The sequence below is a fragment of the Fundulus heteroclitus genome, chromosome 23 (genome assembly GCF_011125445.2).
Source record: "Fundulus heteroclitus isolate FHET01 chromosome 23, MU-UCD_Fhet_4.1, whole genome shotgun sequence".
Classification (NCBI taxonomy): Eukaryota; Metazoa; Chordata; class Actinopteri; order Cyprinodontiformes; family Fundulidae; genus Fundulus; species Fundulus heteroclitus.
In genome coordinates this window covers 24,532,949-24,556,035 of record NC_046383.1, presented here as the reverse complement: position 1 = coordinate 24,556,035, position 23,087 = coordinate 24,532,949, and the positions used below count along the sequence as shown (strand labels likewise).

At 40.0% G+C, this 23,087-nt stretch overlaps 1 protein-coding gene across 1 annotated transcript in view; it reads right to left on the bottom strand.

Annotated features, from left to right (window-relative positions):
• Positions 1-4,667: 4,667 nt before the first annotated feature.
• Positions 4,668-23,087, bottom strand: part of gabrb2a (gamma-aminobutyric acid type A receptor subunit beta2a) — a gene marked incomplete at its 3' end in the record, with an annotated part of 43,841 nt that continues 25,421 nt past the window's right edge. Inside the window, 2 exon segments of the mRNA XM_036127386.1 lie at positions 4,668-4,750; positions 21,092-21,312. Coding sequence (XP_035983279.1) covers positions 4,668-4,750; positions 21,092-21,312 — 304 coding nt within the window.

Sequence of the window (23,087 nt, the reverse complement as noted above, 5' to 3'; positions counted from 1 at the left end):
TGGGCTATGTACGGAGGTCCGAACAGGGCAGACAAATCCAGGGGCAAGGAAGGTTTGTTATTGTGGAACAAATCCAGATCATGGTCCAGAAATCAGAAGTAAGGCAAGGTAGGAAAATTCAGAAATGTGATCAAGACAAGGTGATCAGGCATGAACAAACACTGGACATCTACTTGCAAATGTTTCTGGCATATATGGCAGAATGCAGGTGGCAGACAGGCCAGAAACATGACAACTGCATGACTGGGCCAGATGGTGAGTTTATCCTTCCACGAGATTTTCACGGCAGTAATTTTCAGCTTTTTTGGAGCGCTTTCTGCACAAGCTTTAAGTATCTGGCTGGTGGCTTTAGATGTTGCTTCAATATTTATGCATAATGTTCTTTCCCCATCATGCCATCTATTATGTGAAGTGCACCAGTCCCCCTGCAGCAAAACCCCCCAAAAAAGAAATGCTGCTACCCTCAAAGTTTAAAGTTGAAGGCTTGCAAACTTTGCTTTTTTTCCTCTAAATTTGAGGAAGATCATTATGGCCACACACTTTAAACTTTTGTTTTAGAAGAACTCAGGCGATGTCTCCAAAAAATTAAAGCATTTGATCCTATTGTAATCTGCTTTTTATGTTGTATTGGGAGAAATGGATTCTTCCTTTCAGAGTGGCCTTTCAGCCGATGCTGATGTTAGACTAGTTTCACTGTGGATAACGACTCTCTTAGCAGCTTCAGCCAATATCTTCTCAAGATGTTATGCTCTTGTTCTAGGGTTAATACACATATTTTGCACCAAAACCCGTTAATCTCTGGGGCACAGAACTTATTTCCTACAGCTAAACAATCCCGTGGCGTCTATACTTGCACATAATTGTTTGAACAACAGATGCCTGTTGGATCTTCAGGCGTCTTGAAATTGAACCCGAGGCTGAACTAGACACGTTTAGGTTCACAGTTCTCTTCCTGATTGCTCGGATAATTTCTTTGGATTTTCCATCACGTTACACAAAGAACCAATGAGCTTGGGGTGTTCCTTAAAATACATCCTGAATGTGCTTCCACTCAACTAAACGTCATGAAAACGAAGAAGCTTGCAAAGCTATGACGTCATCATCTGAGATTTCCCAATTTTTTCTAAAGGGATAGAAATATTAAATGTGTGTAAATTTCAGAATATGAAGAAAGTAATAAAAATATCTTATATTTCAGATAGTTAACTGATTATTTAACTTATTTAGGTCTAGTTAGTTTTAATGTTAATAAACTAGGTTATGCGTCTTTTTATTCATTGTATATTTATACATCTGGTTTCAACTGTATTTATTGTGAAACATTTTGAGGCAGATTGTTGCATTGCAGGCTGTCGTCTTCCAACATAAGCAGTGTCACAGCCATCTCCTTGCTCCGAGTTCCACTTCTGTCTTCCTCTAGCTTAAAATAGAGGCGGTGACCTATTCAGATGCAATGAATAATTAAACTCTGAGGCTATGATTTTTAAATATTAACACTTTTTTTTTTTTTTTGCAAAGGCGCTGACATTCAAGGTGAAGTTACTGATGTCGGGTCGTTGCTGTTGTTTTGGCCGGCAGCCCGCTTCAGCAACAGGCCTTTTTTATTACAACAGACATTTTGATTTGTCACAGCAGCACAAGCTCAGGTGCGGCTAATAATATCAGCAACAACTTTCATCTGCAGGAACTTGCATGCACAGAGCTTCAGACATTCATTTTATTATTTATACCTGCCCGTTACCTGCAAGAACGTGACAAAGCGCTGGGAAATAAAAGGATGTCTGCCTCTCATGTTAGTCTGATTTTGCATCACAGTTGTTGGTCAACGCATCGAGGCACAAATATACAGTTTCTGTTATTCAAAGGGAGCTAAATTATTCTTCCAAACAGCTGGGTCCTGTAGCTCGTGGGCAGTATTACTCAAACAGGAGTAAATTATGCATCTGTTGAGGTTTCCAGCTGCAAAGCATATTTGGCGCTCTGGTGAATATTTCACAGCAGCAGGGCAGCGTATGTAGAATCCCATCAAAATAAGCTACCGTGTGTGTGTGTGTGTGTGTGTGTGTGTGTGTGTGTGTGTGTGTGTTCAGGGTAATTCAGGAATGCATTAACCAGTGCAAACGGTGTGGCTAACTGGTGTGGTTTGTTTTTAGTCGTCAGAGGAGCCTCTCTTTGCACTTTTTACATTTCAGTAGGTTTTGGTCTTTTCACTTTTTATAATTTGCTTGTCACTTTACTTTATAGAGGATAGGCCATTAACGACATGAACGAAGGACTGGATTCATTTTGCGGTGCAAAACTGCCTCTCCTGACTCATGCAAGCCATGCAAATTCACCAAGCTACTTTGGTGAATTCAAGCCACAGACAAAAACTAAATGGTGCATTATTCTAAAGTCAGAGGGAAAGAGTGTTTAAAATTTTTAAAAAATAGAAACCTAAAAAGAATTTGCTCCCCTGGAACATGTTGCACTGCAATTACAACTGCAAGTCTTTAAGGGTATGTTTCTACCAGCTTTGGATATTTTTGACCAGTAAGACTGGGAGCGGAGCATCAATGAAGATCAGTTATTAATCCAACTTCCCGGTCCCTTCTGAAGAAAGGAATCCTGCATAGTGCTGTCCTCACCATGTTTCCGCATGGGGATAAGATGAGCAGTAGACCTTTGCAGCTCCTCCAGAGTAACCCTGCAGCAGCATCTGCTTCCTTCTTCCTCCTCCAGACATTCCCCTGATGCGTAAACCAGTTTTTTTTTTTTTTAACTTTTCCTCGGTTGCAGCTGCCACACAGTTTTGCTGCAGGACTTTTCCAGTCAGAGGAAGGTGTTTGACCACCTGTTTCATCGGGAATCTGGTGATTACGTCCTCTTTCTGCCACATCCAGGTGGTTTAGAAGTGGGTCCTCCACCATTAAACTTGTGAACCTTGCTGCGTACTGTAGGCTCAGGATTATTTGGCCATTTTGCTTTCCTTTTTTTATCCTTTTCCTTTTTCAAGCAAGAAATTCTATCTTCTCTGAACTCTCTGGACATTTGTCTCATTTAGCCAGATTTCTAACTTGCAATATACCGTTACAGGGAACAATTGAGAAATCTGAGTTTTTTTATCGGAAGCAAACCTGATGCCACCATTGAAGCCATGGATTGCTTGTACCAGGACTGTCTGAGCATGTAATTTGCAAGTGCTTGCTCTTATAAAGATCTGAGGGGTCTGAATAATTTTGAGTCCACAGTAATCATTTAAACTACGGTTTATTCTTGAATTTGGATAAAAAATCCTCATAGTATTAGTGTTAAACCATCCTTATGCAACATGTTTAGGCGCAAACAGCTGAACAATGTTGAAATGTATCAAAACACCTGATCTGATTTGGGGTTTGAATAATTATAGGAGCGAATTAAAAATCAATATAAAATATACTTTTTGAAGTTGTGAAACATAAAAAAGCACTAGGGGTGTGAAAACTTATGAAAAGCACCGTATAGTCCCCCAACACATGGAAAGAGACCACTATGACCGAAATGTATTTGCATGTGCAAAAGAGATGCTTAGTAATAAAATGTAGGAGATGAATTACAGCTTAAGCTCAGCATGCAAGACCAGCGGCCAGAGCTGCAGCAGTGAGCTGCAGATGTATTGGAGGATCTGTAGTTTTTCTTTAAGACTATCTGTTAAAAATGCATCAAGTTTATCAAGGGAAGTGAGAGTTCTCTGGGCTCATTAGTCTGAATAAAATAGCATGCTCTGGCATGAAGAGATTCCAGCGTTAAAACCGTTGCCAGTTAATCCATATGAGAGCAGATCCTGCCTGGTGATCAAAACTAGAGCTGCGAGTGTTCGTGTGCATGCATATGAGCGTGTGTGTTTTGTAGGACTGCCGGAAAGAGGAGGAGAGGGGGGGGGGGACAGCATATGAGTGATGTGGAGAGAGATAAAAAGGCTGCGAGGAGAAAAAAAGAGAAGAGGATGAGTCTTTGCAAAGAAAAGAGATGAGAAACGGAAAAGGGGGAGCGGCGAGAGAGACGGCAAACATAATGGGAGAGCAGCAGAGAGGGGCGGTTCTGACCCGTGCCGTTTTTTTTTTTTTGTGCTCCCTGGTGCTGCTGGCTACAGTGTGATCAAACCCGGAAAGACTGAGCCCTGTAGACCACATCCCAGAAACCATAATCCTTCTCTCCGGGGACCCGGATAAAACACGCAGAGGACCTCGTCTTTCTATCTCGTGTTCTTCCCCACACTCCCTCCACTCGACAGCGCAGGAACGCGCACAATTACAAACTCCATGTGAAATGAGCTCTTTGTGCTGTGCAAACACGGAGAGGCAGTTTGGGGAGAAAGCTGCACATAACATCGACTATCAGCACATCCCTGAAACACCGGACCTAATCAGGCTCCTCTGCACCTTGGGAAGCCACTGCAGCTGAATATGAATTAATTAGGCTGGATGTTATCAGTCACTGAGCCATTAGTGATGTTCTTCTGCTTGATGCATATCTGCGGCTATCTCATCAGCCTTCCTCAGCATTTAACATAACGTTTTATCAACATACCATTCTACCTCGGTCCTGCAGGGAAGCTGTGAATGTGTGTGTGTGTGTGTGCAGGATCTGTTTAATTCTCCATCTGCATGTGGGTGTGAGAGCTGGTTGTCAGGGAGAGCAGTACTCACAGCTTTCTATCTCCAGAGTGCAGTTTTGCTCATCTAGAGGGTAGCGGCGCAGGTCCATCATGCAGGCAGCAGTTGTAGTGATGCTGTGGACAATGAGGGGAAATAAAACATTATTCGTCAAGGGAGCTGATCCAGGAAGTTTGTTTCATTCTACCTTCACCACAAAGCAAAGACAACTACGCCTCATACCCGGCTGTGCGACAGAGAAGACAGTTCTCAGGATTCAGATGGAACTGTCATTAATTATGTTTTTTTTTTAGGGAAGAGCGTTAAGACAGGCAGCAACATTTGCACAAAATATTTCTGATTGATATCTTTTTCAGATACATTAAAAATGATCACTCAAACTACAATCCATGTTTTCATATGTCTTCATGTTTCTTTTATTTTTCATCCTTCTTCAAAATAACAGATTTGCACAGTCATATTTAACAAACGAAAATGCAGTATTTTGGTCCTAAGCCATGTAGTGATTTATAGGCTAATAGAAGTATTTTAAAGTCTATTCTCTGAGATACAGGGAGCCAGAGTAAGGACTTTAGAACTGGGGTGATGTGCTCTACTTTCTTAGTCTTAGTGAGGACACGGGCAGTTCTGGATCACCTGCAGCCGTCTGATCGACTTTTTTTTGGCAGACCTGTGAAAACACCGTTGCAGTAATCAACTCTAATAAAGATAAATGCATGTATTAGTTTTTCCAGATCCTGCTGAGACATTCGTTTTTAATCCTGGAAATGTCATTCAGGTGATAGAAGGCCAACTTTGTAATTGTCTTTAGATGCTTTCGGAGGTTCAGGTCTGAATCTGTCATTACTTCCAGATTTCGGGCCTGATCAGTGGTTACTAGTGTTGGAGATTATGAATTTACAGAGACTGGACTGCAAAGGTGGTTACCGTGGAAATTACAGATAAACAGACTCTGGAGGCCAGAGTATGACATGCTTGGATTGGACAGAATGAATGTCTATGGGAAAATGTGTCAGCAAGGAGACTTAGACTTATAATTAGACTTAGACAACTTTATTTGTCATTGTGTATGCACAGAGTGCGTACAGAATGAAATTTTGTTGCATACAGCTTGTAAATTGCACTAAAAATTAAATTACATTATAAGGTGCAGCAGTGATTTAAAAGTAAACAATTTAAATGTAGACAATGCAGGAGACGTCACAGTGTACAGGTGAGTATTTTTAAGAACCATTTGTATGTACAGAATTTGATTGTGCAAAGGGCATTTGTGCAAGGATGCATTTAAAAACTAAGAGTTCGGCAGCATTTGTAATGCTAGATCGAGATGTCATGATGCAAAATGTGCAAATATGCCAATGTTGTGCAGAGTTTATGGGTTATAGTTCAGCAGTTCAACAGCACGACGTCTGCATTACAGCATGATCTTCTCCACCAATGTGATGAGCAGAAAACTGATATATTGTTACATGCCCCCTGAATTGGTGGACACAATGTTTCCTATTTAATGTCTGTGTGAAAGAACAAACAGGGTTCTCAGGTACCACTTGTGTTGTTATGAGAACCCAGTACTGAAACTGTAAACATTTCTCTGCCTTTTAGATTAAATATGGTAAAATATAGTTACGGTTTGAAGAGTATTTTTATTACTACAAAAGCCTCCAATAGAAACACCACATTATCAAATAAAAGAACCTTGGGAAGACAGAGAACAGGTCTATTGTTTAACACTAGCTGAAGCGACTGAAGCTGTGTGCCAGGCTCTTGATCCCTCCTCCGTTGGTCCAAAAATGATTACTTCAGTTTTGTTTTTAATCATTTGTAGAATATAATGCACTGATTTCTTCCAAGCATTTACTCAGTGCTTGAATGGGTTCATAGTCAGCTGGTAAAATGGTGATGTAGAGCTTAGGGCGTAATTCAGTCTTGTAAGGCTCCATGCTCTCCAGGCAAAAACAGACCAGACTAATCATAGGCGGGACTTTACGATGCGTCACTCTCAGAGCCAGAATTACCCTTAATGCAGCAGTGCTTTTCTGTAACCATAACAGTCAAGATACATACTGGGACTTTTGTTGCTTGATGTCTTGGAAAATTAAGAAAGTACTTGTGAGTACGACATGTATCCTCAGATTTTTTAGTCAAAAGTGGCAAAAACCGTTCACTGAAGAGTTTGTTTCGATGACATGACATGTTTCGCGGACAACAAATTACAAAAATAGAGCGTGTTGCTTGGAGTTTTTTGCGTCACATCTGTATTTATCTGATTGGTTCTAATCTGTTGACGCCGAGCCTGTCAGTCCAGCCTTTGAAATAGGACTCTACCATCTCTTTTCCAGACTGATACGGAGTGTATACGATGTAATTCAGTCTGACTGGCCAGGCTAGCAGAGGTGTGTGTTGTCGGTATAGTTATGGAAACTTATGTTGCTGTTTCCTTTTGATCTAAGCTAAAGGGAGCATGTAGATATTGAATAGGAGGGGACCCAAGATGCCCATGGGGATCCCTGCATGTGATTTTTTTGGTGGTCTCAGATGTAAAGTTACCTGTTGACATAAAAATGTCCCTGTCCTTTAAGTAGGATTTAAACCAGTCAAGTGCTGTACCAGAAAGGCCGACCCAACACGCGACCATCAGAGAGTTTAAATCTCCCCTACAGACAAATTTCTCATAAATATAAGACTGATTGATGTATGAGCATTAACATAGCATATTATAACTAACACACTAATACCTGCTGATGTTGGACACTTTTTTTTTTAGAAACATGACATTTCCTCTCATTTTTATGCAGATGACTGGCAGGTTTAACCATCTTTTCCTGGGTTGCTTTCTTCATATCGGGAGATGGACAGCAAAAAACCTCACAAAATTGGGTGTGGAAGGAGTTCCTTGTTTTAAACTATATAGTCAAATGAACTCAGCTGTCTAATCTAACTTTTGATTTGCTCTTTAGCATATTCAAAATCTTTTTTTATTTTTATTTTTTTTTGCTTCAGCAAAAAATGTAGCCACTGGAAAAAAATATTAAATGGTTGGCTATGCTTACATTAGATAGAAATGTTACAGGCATTACAAAATCCTTTTTTCCCACCAGCTGGGCCAATTGCTGTAAGATTTTATTTATTTGTCCTTCTAAGCTGCTCCTGTTTCTGCAGCAAGCGGTAGCTGGAATGCTATTTGTGCATGGAGAGTGGAAAAAGCTCAGTGTGAAGAAGCCCACCAGAGCATGAGACAATACCAGCTGTTTCAGCACAGGTACTTAGCCTTCTGTGATCAAAACTTTATGTACTGGACATTTATTATTCAGGGAAATGAAAGGCACAGGCAGTTACGACTCACTGGCCGACTCGCATCAGACATTATCTTCCCAAATTTAACTTTGCACAGGTGTACTTAATTGTTACACTAACGACCTTGATTTTGGTGCTTAGTTGTCAGAAAGTTGTCATTGAGAAAGAGAGCCAACAGGGACTCTGTCACGAACCAGGATATGAGAAATACGGGAACAAATGTGCCAGGAGGCAGGTTTCTAATGTCATCGCTTGCTATGATGTGGTCAATAGTTGGCTTGTCTGTTAGCTGTAAGAGAGGCATGGGTTTAAAATTAAATATAAAATGTTAACAACTTTAACAACTTAATCTTAGTTCAGACATGGTGTTACACAATACTCAGAAAACTAAACAAAGTTTTAATACAATTCCTACATCCATTTTCATAACCATCTTACTCCTTTTCAGAATGGCAGCAAGGATTTGATTCAGTTAGCCGCTTTATATGTTTGTTTCCCCATTTTGTGTCCCTGCACTGCCATTCAACCTTCCTTTCACGTCTATATATAAACCATTTTGTACACAGTTACTCAGTATTTGCAGATTGTTTTATTAGTCTTATTAATTAGGTAATTTGAATGATAAAGAATGAAGTGCTCAAATCAGACTTGCAATTGAATCTAACTGTTTTTTTTTCTTACACCCCATTTGAGCTGAATGTGATTCGCAAACCAGTTGTTTCTTACAATATATGAAATAATGAGCACTGATCAAACCAAAAATAACACATTTTCTTGCAGAAGACTCTGAGCAAGATGTAGAAAATGACTTTAAATAATGTAGGCAAGGCAACCTAATAACCTCCATAAGTTACATAAGTTTTGTCAGGGAGAATAGGCCACAATTCCAGGAAATTATTGTGTAAAGCTTATGGTAGGATTCTACCAGCTAGGGAGGAAGTGTAAGCATCTTCTGAATTAAGTTTGTCCAATTATTATGGCTGGTTTTGTCTCTTTTAAAACAGTGCATGTGAATATCTGCTTTCAATTGTACAGCTTAATCAAATTACACTTGAGATTTAATAATTTCCATGAATGTTTCTCTATCTTATTCATTAAAATGCTTAATTACAAAAAAAGGAATGAATACGGTTGAAGTTAATCGGTAGGAAATTGTTTGTTTGGGAGTAAGAAAACGCAAAGGCAAGGAATGGGGATAGAAATTGAAAAAGAGGCAAACTGACCTTGGAGTCTCTGGAAGCGGCCAGCTCCTTTAATTAATCAAAAATGGCGATCGCAAAACAACCAAAAAATCAAAAGTACCAACTAGTAAAGGGGTGAAATGATTACTAACCCCCATTTCTAACCAGGATACGATGGAACCCTCTACTTGCAAGATGACTGCTAAAAACCATAGCACCATGAAATGCAGCAAAGATTTTAAGCATTTTTCCTGAATCCTTTGCTTTCATTGGACAGAGGAGAAGCAGGCTAATCCTGTGGTATCTACCCTGTCTCTATAGCACAAATAATAAGTCATATTATGCAGATCATCAGCAGATTTTAGAGTCTTTTCTTCATGTATGAGTCTTTGCTCACTTGTGACTAATTTAGTTTTTCTTGTGTAGAGTTTTTTTTATTTTTAAACACACAGTCTTCACTATTTTGGGAATCGTTTTTGCAGCTGAATTAAAATATTTTTTTGAGAAATTATATTTCATAACTGTGTGGTTTTCCTTAATACATACATAGAGTAATTCAGTCTTCAAACAGGCTTTGACTATGGAAGTTGTTCATGCAGGATCAGTCACAATTTGCACATCTTAATTTTTTTTTTAAGAGAATCACTGTATTTTGTCAGCAAAACAATAATTAAAAAAATAGATGGCCAAACATTATCTCACAAAAAGCTGACTTTGAATAAGCATTCATAAATCACTGCAAAGATACCAGTTAAAATGTCTATAACTGTTAAATTTTTGAGTCCATAACCAAAGTTTATCTTTTACAATTGACTAGAAGCTAAAATCTCCCTTTTTATTCCAGCCTTTAAGGTCTCTTGTTAAAGTAAATACACTATAAAAAAAATGCATATAGTTTTAAAATAGGTAACCATATGGGCTTTACTATAACTCATGAAAAAATAAATCTAAGCAGGGTTCACCCTGTGGTCATGCAGCTCCATACTTAAGAGCCGCCACATACGACAGGTTTGCTCGGAGCGACGGACTTCCTGCAACACATGACAAGATGGCCAGAGCTGAGATGGGCTGGCATCTGGCCGTGCCAAGCCCCGGAGGATGTCTGAAAGACCGGACACACAGTTTAACTACAGGAGCTAAATATAGCGCAGCCCACTAAGACTCGTAAGGCAAACCAACACACTTGAACACACAACGTCACCCACAAACAGATGGATATAAAACATGATAGCATCGCTCAACCAGCAGTAATACCTCCAGCCTGGAGGAGCGGTTTTCATTCCATGCTGATGAACTGAACTGAGCATCGTTATAACAGGTTCGCCATCTCAAAAGATGGCCTCTTCATCGGTTCCGTGCGTCGTGTATGACAGCAGAAATGGTGGGTAAGAAAAACGGATCAATCAATATGTGAATATTTTCGAAAATGATCTTAAGAGAGGATTTGTTAATTTATCTTTAAAGATTTAGTGTCACTAGTCGCCTTTATCCATCAGTAGTATGACAGGAAGCAGGGTATAGAGACGGGACAGTGGGACATGGAGTGAATGGCCTGCGATCGGGAATCGAACACATGAGAGCTGCGACGCCGACTACAGCCTCCATTAGGGATGGACTGATATGAAAGGTTTATGCCAAAATTAATATCTGCTAATAATATTGCTGTTATGGCTATTTACCGATACAATTTACATTAATTTATATATATATATATATATATATATATATATATATATATATATATATATATATATATATATATGCGCTGCATCACTGACACTGTGACATGCCCATACTAATACCATATGGCAGACCCACTCCCCTCCCCAAATACATACACTAACGGCAACGAGATGGAAAGAAACATTGGTCTTTAATATCTGTAAAATTAATTATCTAACCGATATCGATATATTATAAAATGACTAACATTGCCCGATCCCAGTCTTAATGCCCATATGTCATGCTGCTTTCATATAGGGTGCACCTGCTTTAACATTGGTCCAAAAGGGCCCAACAAGGTATTTATTGGTTATATATATCATAAAATGTAGCGATGTTGTCTTCGTTAAAATCTCTTTTCATAAGTAATTTCACAAAAATCGCCTAACTTGTAATAATTATACCTTTTTAATATACAGACATCTCCAGAAAATACACTTTTAAGCACTTGGAAATAAATAATTTCTTATAGTGACAAAAGGTAAAAGAAAATCAAAGTAAAAATATCTTAGTTACATGGAATATAGATAAAATATTGAGTAATGTAACTTGTGATTTTCTTTGGCAAGATATCCATTCCCAGAGAAAGTGATTAGAAAACCTTCTAAGATTATGCATTTTTCTTTAATGTTGTTTGGCTTACTTAAGAAATTGCAACAATATATTGAATATTCAAGGGACCCTTTTTATTTTATAAAAGGCCTATTACAACAAAAGCTTTCCATTAGGGGAGATTGTATTTACTTCAAAAGTAGTTTAAAACTGACTTTGTAATGTCAGAATCACATTTAGGCTGTTCTGTAAAAGGTAGCTGAGGGATAATAATACTGCTCCTCTGGTTATCTACCAATACATCTTGAATCAGCCAAGTCTGCACAACAAAGTATGAATAACAATAAAATAAGATATATTTATTTTCAAAAGAACTGTGGTGTCTTTTTAAAGTTTCATATCCATAAGCTTTAAGATGTAAAACATTTAAGTCAAAACTACAAGTTTCTTCTTGTGGTTTGTCTTTGGAAACCTCTTAACTCTATATTGACCTTTATGTTTTTACCTGGGAATATGTTACATATATAGAAGAGAAAAGGAAAAGCTAAAATTCTTCTTATAAATTTAAACTTATATATTTGCAGTTCCTGCCATTAAAGCATTTTGAAATGATCGGTAAATGACTTCCAAATTCTTGTAATTGGTTTACTATGTGTGACTGTGTAAACCCAGTAAGACATTTTGAGTGGCCAGTTTGCAAAGGTCACCACAATTTTATGTGCAAAACATGAAACATAGGCTATGAACATTATTTTATTGATCTAATTCATCTTGTTTCCCCAAGCAATCTTATCTTCTTATCTTTAAGGCAGAAAACCTCACTGGTTAGTATTGCCTGTCCAACGCATCAACCGATTTGAACCGCACTGAGCAAAGGCCAAGCGGAGCTCAGTCCTCACCCCGGGGTGGAGATGCATGCAGTGGAGTCTGCATTGTGCTCCCGTTGAAGTTGAAGTTAGACCGCTTAGTGTTCAAATGAAGTCCCTCTTTTGTTGATTTGGACGCATGCTTGGACGCACGCCTTCACTGTAGGCATCGTGCTCGTTTGGTGATTTTCATTTTGGCTTTTGTGTCAAACTTGTGTCGGGGTTTTGGTTCCTTCAGAACCAAACACATAGTCCCATGGGGGTTTAGGAGAGTTTAGCCAAGCATGAATGTTTTCTTTGAAAGAAAAATACCTATTCTTTTAATACAAAGAATATTCGGGGGGCGGGGGTTGTTTTCATATGTAGAATGCAGCCAGTGTTTGTTGGCAAGTCATCTTTTCGCAGCCTCCCTGACCAACTTTCATAGAGAAAACATTGGTACAAAGTGATAAAAACTGGATGTATCTGACAGATACCCTTGCATAACTCAGATACATTGTAACCTGTCTGTGAATTGTGGTTTTTAACTAAAAGATGCAAATGAGCTAAGATTCTTGTCGGACGGATTAACTATATTTCAGGTAAATACATTGTTCTCGATGTTTGGCGTGAACCCAATTAGGTAACCCGGATGACAATGAAATTAAATCAAAGGGTGCCTCAACAAAGCTTTAGAGTAGGGGTGTGCACACTTATGCAACCAGCTTATTGCAGCTATCTTAATATTTAAAAAGGTACGTCTCCAAAGGGCCAAGCCTTGTGAGTTTGGCATTTTATTCTTTGAGACGTCGAGACTTGCAGCCTTTCTCTCACACTCTCGGGTTGTCTGTCATTCCTCCTTTTTTTTTTTTTCCTGCTCTCTGCGCTCTTACATAAGAACCAGTTAGCAGGGCTATATGGTGCACTGGGGGATTAATACAGGACTCTCGTTTCTGTCCTAGTTTATCCCCTCGTATGGGCTCGAAGTTACCGTGATGCAAACCAGGTGGGCACTGATCATTCGCCGTGCTCCCCATCACCACCACTGCTGAAATCTTCACAGCGAAAATACCGGGGAGGAACAGAAATGAGGCCAAAGTGGCAGGGGTAAAAATAACGGCCTATTTATAGCCCACCTACATCATCAGCGCTGGTCTCGAAGCCTTTTCTTCTGAGGCTACTTTCGCCACTAATGGCCGCGCCAGTACGTCCAAACACATGCTAACAAATAACGAAACGCCGATAACGAGCGAGGAGGAGAAGCAGGAGAGGGTTTCTCTGCAGGATTCCCTCCCTGCCTTGCCTTCGCCTGTACTCCTCCTCCTCCTCCTGTTTGTCATCTCCACTGCAGCAAAAAAAAAAGTCTAGGATGATCATGAAGCGCAGGCTCGTTTGCTCTTCGTCAACATCAGGGCCGGTGCCTCTCCCTCTCATCCCGACCTGCCGGCGGAGAGGAGAGGCCTTGTTCTCACGGATCACGCAGTTCAAACACGCTACATTTGCTCTGCGTCGGACCTCATAGGACACCGAGTTCTAAAAATGGCTGTTTTATTTTTTTTTCTTTGTGCATGTCCTCTGACGGTTCAGTCAAAGCTCTCTTTCTCAGTGTGCATGCGTGTGTGTGTGTGTGTGTGTGTGTGTGTGTGTGTGTGTGGACCCCGCCTAAGGCAGCCTGTGCACCTTTATTCCAAATGACCTTGTTTACGGACACAACACAACCACCGCAAATTCCCAGACAGAATCTCATTTCCAGGGAGCACATTTTACAGGGTGCGAACCCGTGCAGCCTTAACTTGACTGACCTTTTGCAACCAAGGAAGTGGAATAAAAAATTCTATGTGTGGAGAGGATGGGACAGAGAGGCTTCCTCCATTTTGGATCAGGAGCCCATGTTGAAGCTGAAGAAATGTATGCTGGGGGAATGCTTCCCTTCTTATGTGTCTATGGCAATATTTAGAAATAAAAGTGTTGTTGGGTTTTTTTTTCTTTGTTCATCCACGTAGGTAAATTAAAAGAGAGACGGATAACTTTGAAAGAAAGTCAATATTGGGGTGACATCGAAAGAAAGAAGGCAGCTCTGGGATGGGATCTATCAAGCTGCAGAGTGCAAACCTGCAACAATACTTCCTCTCACAAAAGGAGGAATAATATTCACAGGGAGGAGGGCAGAGAAGAAGGAGAATCCTAATACATTTCTCCATCTTGAATGAAGTCTGACCTTCATCTCTCTCTCGCTCTCTCTCTCTCTTTCCACTCATCACTCTTGTCTGTGTAAATCTGAAGCCTCGTGCGTCTGCGTTTTTTTTTTTCTTCCCTCTCCCTTCTGGCATTGAGTAAAAACGCTAAGAGGAGTTTGTGTTTTTCGCTGTTATGCGTGCACGTGAGCGTGAGCGTTCCTCCTCGCCGCCTGGGTGGTATCTGTGTTATTGGCTTAGCCTTTTCAGGGTCTGGGTAATTAGATCAGACTGCCTCTCCCCGAGACTCGAACCGAGCTCTGAAGTGACAGTCGGGAGCCCGGTTGTAATTTTCTGCTCCTCCCGGTAATTGAAGACCCGGATTTGGCAGGATTGGGATGCACTATATATCCAGAGAATATGAAGTAAACAACACCTTCGCCCTCCCTCCTCCACGCGCTCCCCAAAAATAACCTTCGCCCACTCGCAAACGCCCACCCGCAGACATGCGTAGATCCTGCACGCACACATCCAATATCCATTGCCTCCCGCTAACTAACAGCGGTCTAATCTACTTGTGTTCCCCAGGTGGAGTGTAAAAATGTGTTCAGTTGCTTCAGCACAAATCAACACTCACCTTTCAGGGCAATAACAATACTTTTGACTCTTATTATGCGGGGATTTAGTAAGCATTCGCAGCATGATATCTTTACTAGGAGATTTACAAATGAGGGAGAATGGATATTACACCAGCTGTAATATATACCTTTTAATGACATTACATGTCTATAAGTGCTTTTATGGAGGCTTAATTAGTTATGCACAAAGTGCCTGTAGTGTATAACCCTGCAGGGAGAGGAAATGAGGAACCTTTGCTTTGTTCACTCATTACCTGATTTATTAAAACTATAATGGGTGCCAACAAACAGCTAAAATGTTCTGCAAAGAACATCTGCTTTATTGGGAGTGCTTTGCTAGAATGCAATGTTGCACTTCTGTAAAATGTGTGAGCTTTGCAAATACAGATTTAATAAAGAAAATCAACTTCCCATAACTGCAACAGGGGTACATATATCAGTAAGTATGTGCACCTACATGCTGTGCAGCTCAGTATAGTCATCATTTTACGCTGCGTGATTTCCCTTGATAAAATTGCGCAGTTGGCAAGCTGAACCTGGAATAACTACAATGAGATCACATTGACGTTGTGGCTTGCTTTATCAGAGCTCGCTCTCTTTAAATGCAATATCAAAAACTTTGCTGTAAAACAAATTAAATTCCCTTTTTCTTCCCATCACAAATGAAACATGCTACAGTCAGGCTTCCCATTTGGTTTGGTGTGTTGTTCCAAATCATTGTTTAATCACAAAAAAAAAAAAAATCCACCCATAATGAAAAGATGTCCACATTTTGTTTGTCACAAAGGAACGTTTTCTGTCTGCGCACCTTTTAAAAAGCTATCCATGTTTGTCAGACCCTGCGGTGGAAATTTAGATTTGAATATCTAGCTGTATTTCTTTATATGTATGCAAATGTTGCAAAGTAATGCATCTCTAGGTAGTAGCTTTACGATCTGGGGGAAATCTTAAGAAAGTTCCTGCCAAATTAATTAGTCAAATTACGACTGGATTAAAATACCAGGTTACAGATTCTGATACGTAAAAGACTTGTGCATCGTTTTCCTTCCACTTCACAGCTATTTACTACTTCCTGTTGGTCTACCACATAAAAGTCCCATAAAATCTAGAAATGTTTGTGACACGACGGATATGCAAAAGTTCAAGGGTAGTGCAGCATTTAATACGGGCCACATGGGCAGATGCTCAGGGCGACACTGACGGAGGGCGACACACAAGCAACTGTCATTTGCAACCTAAATAAATGTAAGTGTTATGTATGTGCAGGCATCCCTGCTTGCTGCGAAGAATAGAGAGCTTTGTCTCTGTTTTGTGTCTGTTGTACTAAACTCTAGTTGAGTGAGGTGCAAGTTATCCAGCGTCTGAGCATTATGTTTAGCTACACAACTACCAGGAAATTTGAAGAAATTCTGTTTTCACAGACCTGTTTATAGCAGGGGTTCAGGGGCAGCAGAAGGAGAGGCGCCCCTAAGAGGTATTTATAGTTTTGCAAGGCACTGTAAATAATGCACATTTACTACATGCCCTGCTGTTACTATCAGGTGGCCCATCTCCCCGACGTTTGACACGGTGTCTGGACCTGAAGTCATCAAATAGCACCTGAGCCAAAGCTACAAACCAAATAACGAGGGAGCACCGACAAGGACAACGGACCAGAGGTAGCAAGCACATCTCTGCGCTGTCCTCCTGTTTCACAAAGCATTTACAACTCGGGGAGACTGCGCTACATTTCGGCAGATATGCAGAACTACGTGCTAGGGTTACATAACGGAGGGAGAGTGTTATAAATTGCATTTTTCAGTTGCTAAAACAAATCTAGCAATGAATAATCTGCTGCAGTGCAGATGCTTAAATTTTTTAAGCAGTGTTTTGCACGAGAAGAGCAGCGGCGTCCAAAAGAGAACGAGCGAAGGGTGCAATCTTGGATTAGCAACAATAACTTCTAAGACGCACACGCACACAGAGAGCCGGTGACAGATCAGAGAAGACAGCAGCACACTGATGGAGGAGTTGTGTTTGGCTGTGCAGGCATTTGCTACAAATAAACACTGTGTGTTTGTATTGAACTGCTACATTATTGACTATAAATGATCAATTATGGATTACAGCCTCCGCACAGGCATCAGAGTCCAGCACCAATAAAGAGACATTGGGCGGACTGGCCGAACCACTGCGCGCAATCACATTCAGTTCTGCTGTTTGCACTGGCCCTATTTATTATTGATGGCAGCTGATCAATTATTGAAATTGATGAACATCAGGGATATGAAAGTCTACAAAAGAATTTGACAACTGAGGCTGCGCAAATGAGCACAAACTCCATGTCTCCTTTACATGTGGACGGCTGTCGGATCAATTGGACAAAAACAGACAAGCCTACACAACAATCCCTGGAAAGATTAGATTTAAACAAAACCTAAAAATAATAAAGAACTTATTCCAACACTGCAGATTTCGTGACCGAAAATAAAAATTATTCATGATGGGGGAAAAAAGGATGAAATAATTTGATGTTGCAGTAGTGTTTGAAGTTCCACATGGTCTGGCCCCTACATCTTAAAATGTCGTCATCAAATAAAATCAAAGCTTTTCCACGCGAGGTAGCAGGCAGCAGGCCGGCTTTCTCTTACAAGACGGTCACCTGCATTTACAAAACAGGCTTCTTAACCAAACATAGCTGTGATCATATATAGACTGTTGTCTATTGACAATGTTGTATCAAATTTTCTTTTGTGTTGCTATTTCATCAACTGATTTAACAAATTATGTGATTTACTGTCTTATTCTCATGTTATAGCCCACTATCAATCTGTGCCCTACTAAGGGCTACAGATTTAAATTAGCATCCACTGCTAAGGCTAGTACTCTTACCTGAAGAGCCGGCTGGAGTGTTCATACTAATTAATGTGCATTGTGCTTTTTGAATAAAAAAATAATTATACAAATGTATAAATCTGTACAGACTGCAGGCCCCCAATTATGGAGCATCAGCTAACCTTAAGCAGAGATATTCAGTATTAAACTCATAACTCTTTTGGGCATTTTCCTGTATTCCGTTTGTACACTGAAGTCAAATCTTCCAGGTATCCAATAAGAAATATTTAAGAAAGCACTTTTAGGTCAAAATTCTGACTTGGAGAGTCAGAGATCTCCTAGCAGCACTGAACTCAACATATCCACTGTACGTGTAAAATGCAGTAAAAGTTGGAGATGTAAACTACATTCACCAGCCACTTTATTAGGTAAACCTGGTCGATTGCTTGCTAACACAGATAGCCAATAAATCAAATACATGGCAGAGTCTTCTTGCACTTAAGCATCTAGACATAGCAAAGATTATTTCTGTTCGAACTGAGCATGAGAGTTTGGGAGAAAGAGGATTTAGGGGACTTTGAAGATAACATGGTGGTTGGTGACAGACAAGCTTGTCTGACTATTCCAGAAACTGCTGAAACAACCGTTTTCTCAGGTTTGCAGCGAATGGTCTATAAAAGAGAAAATATCTTGACATCAGGGATCAGAGGAGAGTGGGTGGACTGGTTTGGAATAGCAGGGACGCAACAACAGCTCAAATAGCCACTCGTTACAACCAAGATATGTGGAAAATACCATCTCTGGATGCATAACTTGTCAAACCTTGATAGAGCTAGTCTGCGGTAGAGGAAGACCAAACTGGGTGCTTTTCAGACATTGACAATCACAGACAGGAAAATGTTGCCTGGTTTGATGTGTCTCGATGGTGCAGTCAGAATTCGACAGAAACAACATGGACAGATGGAGCCATCCTTTCTTCCGTTAAGCGTCCAGGCTGCTGATGGTGTGGGGGATGTTCTCATCTCTACCGGAGTTTTGCTGCTCGCCATCTTATGGTCTCTTTGACCAACCGTAACCATCTTCTCAATGCTAATTCTAGCAGGATAAAGCTCCATGGCAAAGAACGACAGTGGCCTCCACAGTCACTGGATCTCAATCCTATAGAGCATCTTTTAGAATGTGGTGGACTGTAGATTTACATCGTGGATGCACAGCCGTCAAATCTGGAGAAACTGCATGATACTTCAGTATTGAAGGTACTGATCCAACCCAGTACCAGGAAGGTCTAACTAATAAACAGGGGTGGAAAGTAACTAGTTACATTTACTTAAGTTACTGTGATTAACAGTTCTTGTGCCCTATGTACTTGTTAAAGTAGTTAACAAAAGATTAACTTTTACTTGTACATGCGTATGAGTTGATTTAAGTATTTTACTCAGTTACATTTGAAATCACATTACTTACTGAGTCAAAAAGCAAAACACCAGATGCAACAGCAGTGATCCATTGGTTAGGGTTAAAGTCAGAGTTATAAGATCCCAACATGGAGGCACACCACCAAGAAAAAGAAAATAACCCATGGCCATATTTAAGGGACCAGGTTAATATCAAGCAGAAAAAAGGCAACAGCTTTATGATGGAATATAAACTCTCGATCTAATTATCTGCATTTAAAAACTCAACATCAAACCTACGCAATCATGTAGAGATTAGTAAAAACAGTTTTGGAAAGCTGCCATTTTTTCTAGGACAGTGGTCATGCTTTATTTTAATTATCTTTCATTATTTTTTTTCAACTTAATTCACTTTTTTTTTATATAGCGCCAATTCATGATACATGTCATTTCAAGGCACTTTACAAAGTTAAATTCAATCAAATCATCCAGATTGGTCAAAAGGTATCCTATCTAAGGAAACCCAGTAGATTGCATCAACGTCTTGATAAGCAGCATTCACTCCTCCTGAAAGAGCGTAGAGCCACAGTGGACAGTCGTCTGCATTGTCCATGGCTTTGCAGCAATCCCTCATACTGAGCATGCATGAAGCGACAGTGGAGAGGAAAACTCCCCTTTAACGGAAAGGAAAACCTCCAGGAGAACCAGGCTCAGTGTGAACGATCATCTAGCTCAACAGACTGTTTTATTTTTTTATTATTTACCGGATGTAATCTAAAGCTAAAAATAGCATCATTATCACTAACCAGTTGACAACTAATTACTGAATGCAGGAGTCAATAAGGGGAATGTATCTGGTTTATGTTCAAGACTAAGACCATGTAAACATGTTAAATAATATTTTAACAATTAATGTAAATATCAGTGTTACCTCCAAATTATTCATAATGTTGTATGCTAACATTTTTGTTTTTATGTAGCATTTTCATTTATAAAAGGTGCTTATTTAATTAGAAACAGTTTAAGACCAATATCTACTCTTTTCGGTTGTGAAATGCATTATAGGGACTTTCTTCTGATTATAAAGTAAATGGAAACACTAAATAACTTTTACTTAAAGTAAAAATTAATGAGGTATTTTTTACTTCTACTTGAGTAACATTTAACACTGGTAATCTTAGTTGTATTTAAGCAACATGTTATCAAAGTAACTGTACTTTTACTTGAGTACATTATTTAGGTACTCCTTCCGCCTCTGCTAATAAGGTGACCCGTAAGTGCATTTACACGTCTGATAGCATATATAACATTACACTAGTGACAAATATAGTACTATTATTACTGGTTACTTATTACTGGTTTGTATTTATACGAATAGCATCACAACCACTGGGTGATCCACACTGTTGAGTGCTAACGACATTTTAGTAATTTGAAAACTTTAGGACATGTTCACAAACAGAGATTGTGCCACTGGTTAACAAGAAATGATTAGAGGTGCCAATATATAGTTTATACCTGCGACCGTCTCTACATTTATTGTGCACGGCAGCCATGTTGGATACAAGGTTGTTTGATGATCTATGGCTTTCACAGCTAGAAAACCAGCATTCGAAATGGTTCTTGTTATATTTTCGACCGACTTTTGAGTACAAAAAGATATCCTCTGTGATAGTGAAAGTTTATTAGTTGGAGTATTTTACTGCAATTTAAAAAAATACAATTAGCAAAGGAATTGTGATAAAAAATGCAAAAAAAGATGCCATTAAAACTAAAAAAAAACTACCATACCATTATTTAAATGACAGGGCCAGTTCAAAAGCAGCAGGTTTAACTGACTCACCGGAGACCGTAGAGCACTGTCCCATCCGGGTGGAGACGGATCATCCTGTTCTTGACCGTCACGCCATGAACGAAGGACTTCTTATCATTGAGGAAGTAGGTGTCGGGGACCCACAGCTGGTCGGCTACCCGATTGTCCAGCGTCAGGTTGTAGGCGATCTCTGAGTACGAGAGGCGCTTGTCCCGCCACGCTTGTTGGAAGTACATGGTCAAGGTGTAGTCCTGGTGAACACAAGGGGGGAAGGTGGGGGTTTAGCGAAGTCAGGTTAGGGCTTTAAACTTGTATGGATTATAAATACCGGTGGTTATACATGTGTATAGTTATTATAATTATTATTTCTCTTTATAGATTTCAGGTTTTGAACAATTTATTACTTTCACCACAGTCTTAGCTGCATCAACTTTCTGTAGGATGTTACTCTGTGCTTCTCTGCAAACTGTACGCTGTTGTAGCTCATTTCTAAAATCATCCAACAGGCTGTTGGGAAACAGCTTTAATGAATTTAAAAACAAGAATTGTCATGCACAAATGGGATTTTGCTGTGGATTTGCTCTACCCCATATATGCTAAAAATTATACATACAGGATTAAATACATAAATGTCCAAAATGATAATTGGGTCAGTGTTGCTCGGCAACTTGCAGTCAAACTGTAATTGTTTTGAAGTCACAGACAAATTTCTGGCACAGTTCTAGCTACTTGATATCAGAATTGTTGGCGCTCATTCAAAGGTTCTGGCAAGAGTTCGACTTTTCAGCATAGTCCGTGAATCTTTGCCCGGGTTGAAGGTCAGGGCTATTCCAGTTCAAGAACCAGCTTTGAATGCCATGCTGCAGTACTTAAAGCTGCAGTAGGGAGTTTTGAGAAAACCGTGGGCTTAGCTTGAAAATGTGCAGCCGTGCAGCTCCGATGTTCTCCTGTCTTTGCTTCCTGAGCAGGTGACACTCCACAAATTAGCTTTCCTGTAAAGCAGGCTGTTTCTCCGCCATTTCTCCACACAGCTGCAGCCTACCAGCAATCTTGAGCTTGAATGACGGCAGCGCTGTGCAGCGGAGGTGTGTGAGCAGCACATACACAAGAGCGGTTGACAACCAATCAAAGCCAGACAATCTGTGGCTGCTGGGGGGGTTTCCTGGGGCTCCTCTCTGCTCTTCCCTGGGATGGGGGAGGCAGCTATCCTGGTGTTGGTCCCTTTTGGGCTCCTTTTCTCTGGGGGTCCTTCCGGGCGTCTGGGGTTCTGGTCTCCCCGATGTCTGCCTCACTGCTCTGCGGGGGTGTCTTTGTCTCCTCACAACCACAATTGAGCATTTTTCTTATGGATAAATCTTACATACACAAGCACACCTACAGGTGCTTGGATCCAGGTACTTAAAGAATCACTACTATACAGATAAACCCTATCATTCGCTTTGGCTGACACTTGTATGTAATACTACGCATTTTTCAGTGACGTTATCAAGGCGTTGGTTATTTGTACCTGTAATACTTTATTGGTTGGTTTTGCTGTTCTTTTTATATCTATATTTACAGGTGTTGAAGCAGACTCCAATGATGTTATCTTGTCTTTTTCCTCTGTTTTTTCCACATTTTCTCCCTTTTAGCAATATATTTCATCTTTTTCGCTGTCTTTCTCTTTTACCTTTCCGTCTGTGTCCCCATTGAACGTGAAATGATCCCAAAATAATATCTAATACATTTTTTTGCATATATATCAAGTGGCACACTATGGCAAAAGCAGCAATCCTCCACTTGTGAAAGTAAAGTCTGTTGGGCACTCTTTGGCATTAAAACAGCAATTATTGCTACACTGCCAGACAGGACACGTACCAGACAATTCTCTTGGCTCTGATTGGTTGTTTCTGACCGGGAGTGGTGTATTTCTGCTACTAGTGGTAAGACCATCGAGAGGAGCCAAAGGAGCTTGATTTTTTTACAGGTCATCTGTCTCATTTTTTGCAGTCAAGACATAGTGACAGTAAGAAATATGTAAAAATAC